Source organism: Caenorhabditis briggsae, assembly GCF_000004555.2.
Source record: "Caenorhabditis briggsae complete genome, chrV, whole genome shotgun sequence".
Classification (NCBI taxonomy): domain Eukaryota; kingdom Metazoa; phylum Nematoda; class Chromadorea; order Rhabditida; family Rhabditidae; genus Caenorhabditis; species Caenorhabditis briggsae.
In genome coordinates, this window is record NC_013488.2 from 6,464,057 (window position 1) to 6,470,056 (window position 6,000).

General features: G+C 39.5%; 1 protein-coding gene across 1 annotated transcript; it reads right to left on the minus strand.

The window, feature by feature from the left end:
* Positions 1-729: 729 nt before the first annotated feature.
* Cbr-cul-3 lies at positions 730-5,714 on the minus strand (the record flags this gene model as incomplete). The annotated part of the gene is made up of 7 exons (XM_002647329.2): positions 730-861; positions 911-1,122; positions 1,171-1,552; positions 1,612-2,251; positions 2,925-3,841; positions 4,561-4,700; positions 5,705-5,714. The coding sequence occupies 7 exons, from the start codon at positions 5,712-5,714 to the stop codon at positions 730-732; spliced, it is 2,433 nt and encodes an 810-aa protein (XP_002647375.2).
* Between the last annotated feature and the right edge of the window lie 286 nt (positions 5,715-6,000).

Below are 6,000 nucleotides of genomic sequence, written 5' to 3' on the forward strand. Positions count from 1 at the left end.
TTATTACATTTCCTTTCATGAAAGTTGTCGGGAAACTGAAAATTCGGCTGAAAAAATCAAAAACTCCGCAATTACTGTAGATCGTGTCGAAACCCCTATTATTCCGGGGAAAATACTCCTTTAAAAGCGTACTGTAATAATTTGAGCGGTTCACAATTTTTAATGTTTCCTCCTCTTTTCGTGTTTTTTTCCAGGTAAAAAGCCAAAATTTCAGCTGAAATTTTCGAAAATTCCAAATTCCTTCTGAATACAGCACGAGGAAGCATTTATATATGACATAATATTATAATCAGAGAGAGAACGGGAATATTTCAAACGCTTTTGGGATAATCGGGAGTTCGGCAATTCTTGCCTTATATGGAAACATGTCTCAAAATTTTCTGATAGAAGCTTGTGGGGGCTGGTGAATGTGTCAGGTTTATAGTGTGATGAATATAGGCTGAAAATAATTTAAATGAGAATAATGGAGATTTTTCAGGACTTCAGAGCTAGAAATTTGAGACAAAAGGAAAAGTACGACCCATCTAAAAAAGAAAAAATTTCGCCAAGGAGAAACTCGTGGTGGAAAAAACATATCCTAATCAAAAAAAATGCTGATTGAGGATGTAAATTAGTGAGAAAAAAGGCATAATCAAAGCGTTACGTGTTTATGAACAAGCCAATTGAAACCAGGGGAAAAATGAAGTAGGGAATATAGGGGACATAAAAAAAAAGTACACGAGCAGAGAGTTAAGCAATGTAAGAATAGGAGCGGTGATCCTGTTCATCTCGTTGCAAGTACTCTCTTTCGATCAACGTTTCGATTCTCTGCTTGATAATGGTTGGGGAGGGCATGAAACGGTGTCGAAGTTGTTGGGTGACCTAGGAAAGTTTATGTTGGGAGAAATGGCTCAGAAGAAAAAAAAATTACCTCTGTGACCAGATTATTATGATTCAATCGCTTTCTGGCCTTCATAATTCTAACGATTGCCGCCTCGACCTCCAGCTTTCTGTCATCCTCCACCTTCTGACGTGTCTCCTTAATTTCCGGCTCTGATTCCACTTTTCCAGAAACCATCTGCACTTTGACACGTGTCAGTTTCGATTGGAAGTTATCATTGACAATGAACTCATCAGACATGTCTGAAAATTGAGATTTTGGAAGAGAAACCCATTAAAAACCTTTCTTACCAATCATATCCCGTCCCTTGGGTCCTTTACGATTCAAAATGCGTTGCGACGATTTACTCAGCGCCAGCGACTGTAAACATCTCTTCAATTCTTTCTCCGGGATCTTCAAATCATCAAGCAGCTGTTGACACGAAATCACTTTGCGGTGATTGAACTGTAGAAGAATGATCATCTGATGCGTGGTGACCTGTAGTATCTTGTTCTCTGGCTTCCTCTCCTTTGGCTCTCCTCCAGCGTTCGATGGTCCCGGACCATTCTCCTCGTTGGATTGCGAAGCTTTCGGTGGTGGATAGAACGTCGCCTTGACATCAGCGTTTCCGAGAAGCGTATTGATGGTTAGTTTTCGTCCAGTGTGCTTTTCAGTGTAGAATGCAGTGAACATCTGGAAAAGGTAGGATTTTATTTTTTTGAGCTTCAAATTTTAAGAGGGAAAACACATACATCATAAGCCAATGCCAACTCCTGTGGCAGCACAACCGGCGTACACTGAACCGTCGGCCAGACACCAGCAGTCAGCACTCTCAACGATATGTCCATAGTGAGTTTGTGCCCTTGAGGACCTTCACGCCAGTCTCTGAAGCTGTTGGCCAGATTCAACCAGAGTTCCTTATCTCTGAACATGTTCTCGAGCCTCTGTGTAAACTGACATCCACACTCTGTCTTCAGTTTTGCCAGCAACGCCTTCTCCACATCATCCGACGACGATTTGTCTAGCAACAAACGTTTGGCGAGGTACTGCTTGAAATACTTCTCAAACACATCCTTCTCTTGCAAGTAGCGGAATAATATCATCACATTGTCAAGCTTATTATCCATTTCGGCGTCAGAGACACATTTAAGACCGCTACGAAGCATATCGTCCATGTAGTGGGCGACGAATTCTGGAGATTGACGATTCGAGTTGAGGAATGTCTCAAAGTCGTGCTGGAAGCGATTCTTGAATTCACGATCATCACCGAATGCGGTGGTTAGGAGACTCGAAAAGTAGTCTTTCAGTTGGAGGAGTTCGTTGACAAACTGTACGGGGGCCTTGAGAAGATCCTCATTTTTCACAATGTTCGTTCCGGTTTCGGTGAGGTATCTGAAAAAAAAGTGTCTCTTTTGCGCTTTTTGACAATTTTACGCCAAATTTCAAGTTTTCGACATGTTTTCAGTTATGTTTTCTTTGTTTCAAAAATTTTTCCGAAAATTTTCAGCCAAAGTTTCGTCATTTCTCTACAAAAATCAAGCTAATTTTCTCATTTCGAAATTGGCTAAAAATCACTGAAATTCGGTTGAAAATGGCCCAGAACCATCTAATTTTGACTCCGTAAAAAATTAACTAAAAATCACTAAAACGCGGTCGAAAATGACTTAAAAAATGAACCCAGGACTTTCAGAATCGACTTTTCTCACTGTTTTGGCTGAAAATAACATGATAATGACCATAGAATCGGTCGATTTGACTCCAAATTAGCCTAAAATGATCCAAGTTCGACACGGAGCAAATGTTCTGAGATTAAATAGACAGGATGTTCTGAAACAGCTATAAGATTCCAAACATCGGCCTGAAATTGGCTGGGCCTAGAATGATCTAATTTTGATACCTTTCAAAAAGCGCAGGAAAACAGTCATGTAAAAGAACTTTCCGCCATGTTTGATAAGAAAAAAAATCACATGTTCGTTCCGTACGGTCAACGTTAGCAGAAGGTTTGGCCCCCCACCTAATACATTGTGTAGACAAATAAACAAGTGTTTTTCTCAAAAAGACTCACTCGCTAACAGCCTTCAACAGCACTTTCAGACCACTGACTGGCACCGCTGGCGACTCGGTGATGCGTTTGAAAATGCGGAAAATGCGTGTTAGATCCTCGACTCTCTTATGCTGAAGCATAAACTTCACACCTCCGTTCGGCATATAGACAATTGTGCTCATGTGATTAGCCACCATTACGTCATCCATCACTTGCAAAATCTTCACTTCCGTCTCCTTGTCAAGATATCTAGATGCGCGATTCGCTTCGTCGTGAATCGCAGTTTCCACTTGTTCCAGGTAGAAGCATGCGTCGTTCTCTCCGGCCAGCAGAGTCTCACAAACTTCTCGATAATATTCACACGTTTCTTTGAGCAACGGCTTCTCAAACTCCTCTTCATAAACTTTACGGTTGTCGATTCCCAACGAGACCAACATCTCACACGCATTCTTGATTCCATGCCAATTGATTTGATTCGATTTTCGATCCGACTTGATGAGCTCCAAAAGCGAATCTCTCAATCGATCGCCAATCCCGTTATTTCTCAAAATCTCGGTTCGAAACGACTCGAGACCCAGATTGTACACTTGCAAGACTGACGGATTCTGCGCAACGTAAATTCTATCCATATACATCAGAATATCGCGAATCATGACCATTGCAACAGTATGATCGTTCCACGCCTCAGCCATTGTCTCCAGAAACACGCCAGAGTCCATTGATTCGATGATACGAACGCGGACGACCTCCATGTGCTCTTGAATCACTTCACGTAGACCATTGTAGAGACGTTCGCCGTGCTTGTGGAGCACCATTGTGTAGGCATTGCGATAGAGCTCCTCGAAGCTGAGACCCGAATTGTTCTTGCGTTGAATCTCCTGGATGGCACGTTTGAGGAGTTCCCATGTTTGCGTCACGTATTGCTCATCAACAGTTGTCTGGGAAAAGAGGAAAAATTGAAATTTTCGAATTTTTTCGTCGTTTTTGTTATACTCACTGGTCCCCGCATACCGTAAAACCTGTATTAGAAGAGCCGGCCCTTCTATTTTTCCAAGGAACCTCCGGAGGGCCCTTCTATTACAAGTACCCTTCAATTAGAGGGGGCCCTTTTTCGGTCATTTTTTCCGAAATTTTTCATCGAAGAATTCGACGAATTTCCGTTCAAAATTTATGAAAATCTGTCAAATTAACCAAAATTGTGGAATTCCCGAGAAGGCCCTTCTAATACAGGTTTTACAGTGACTTTGCTGGTTTTTTTTTGAAAATTTTGCACTTTTTGGCCATTTAATTGTTTTTACGCTCAAAAATTTCCATTTTCTAGGATTTTTTAATTTTTAGGTACCGAAAATTTCGAAATTAGGTCACTTACCAATCTCATCTCGCGCGTTTTGAAGAAAAAAAGTTAAAAATCAATGACTTTAATCACAAAATTACAGTAACAAATTAGCATGAGCAAGACGCCAAAAATTGTTGCTACAAAATTATTTCGCGACGAGCCCCAAAACTATCGAAAAATTCAAATTTTTACAATTTTCAAGCTCAATTACCAAACAAAACGGTCGTTTTCTGCCGGACATTGAAGATATTTATTGATTTTTTCTCTCTTAAAACGAAAGAGACTACACAAACAGACACAGAACGTCATCATCACACCTACCATAAATGGCCGAATTCTCATTTTCTGCTGTCCACCGCCGCCACCGCCACCATTTCCAGAGCGTCCAGAGCTCATCTCCAAAAACGAGTTTATGCCGAACGAGGTGCTTAAGTCAGAATCTCTCTCTCGTTTTGCGCACACTGAAAAATTTGAAAATTCGAAAAATTGCACATTTTAATAGAGGAAAATCGAAATTTTCGAATTTTAAGAAAGTATTTTCTTAAAATAAATAAAATATAAGCAAAATCGTACTGGTGATTTTTGTTTTTCGCTGATAAGAGGTTGAGACCGGGTGAGGAGGAAGCTGACTTGACTTTCCAAGAAAAACAATTTTTCGAAACAAAAATTAATTTTGCTCAGACAAAAAAAACCACGTTCTTTGCCGCGTATGCATTTGGATTTCAAAACATATATTTTTCAGCGAAAAAGGAAATCGGGAAATCAATATGAATTGCTGAGCAACAGTTTTTAACTCGATTTTTGCTGATTTTCCGATTTTGAACCTAATAAATGATGATTTTTAGCTCTACAGACATCTAGAGAGAACTGAGGAACGCTGTGAGAACAAAACAAGAAAGGAAACTGGTCGAAATTTGCGGCGAGAGACAAGGGAACAGAGAGTTCGGCAAGAGAGAGCGCTCACCAAGAACGCGCCAATTTGACACAACTCTCGTGCGCGTTGGCGTGTGTTCGCTTTTTTATGCGAATTAAACTTTAAGCTAAATTTCATATATTTTCAGCAGAATTCGCTAGATATTTGACAGAAAATCCAGGAAAAATGACTAAAAAATGATTTTCTACCGTAACTCGCGTTTTCCCATAGATACCTTTAAAGGAACATTCCCTGATCTTGTGAAAGACTTTGACACGAAAACCGTACCGTTTTTCCGAACAAAACTTTCAGCAAATTTTCAGAGAAATTTAGCGAATTTTGATAGATTTTTCGAAAAAAAGACAAATATTTTTTTCAGAATAGAATTTCTTGCAAAATTTCAGAGAAATTCAGCTGAAGTTGACGGATTTTGATCGATTTTTCGAAAAAAAAAATATAGAAAAAACTAAAACGCCTGGTTTTCTACCGTAACTCGCGTTTTCGCTTCGAGATCTTTTGATCAGGTGAGAGGTCTCGACATGAAAACCGTACCTTGTCCCATTGTGTATTTATTCTTTGCGAGTCGTGTGAAATATTGCCAGACGAAAACTGTTCAAAAAGTAATGTTCTCGCTCTCATTTGCTGCAAAAAGGCACTATTCAACACGATTCGAGTTGAACAATTTATTTCACGAGAAAATTTTTGAAAGCTTGAATTTTTAAGTCAAAATCTGGAAAAAAAGCAAAATCTGTTTCAGGTCAGGATCTGGAAAAAAAATTCAAAGAAAATATGTTTATTGACAAGAAGAAACAAAGATTACAATAGAAAGAACACCAAATAAATATGTT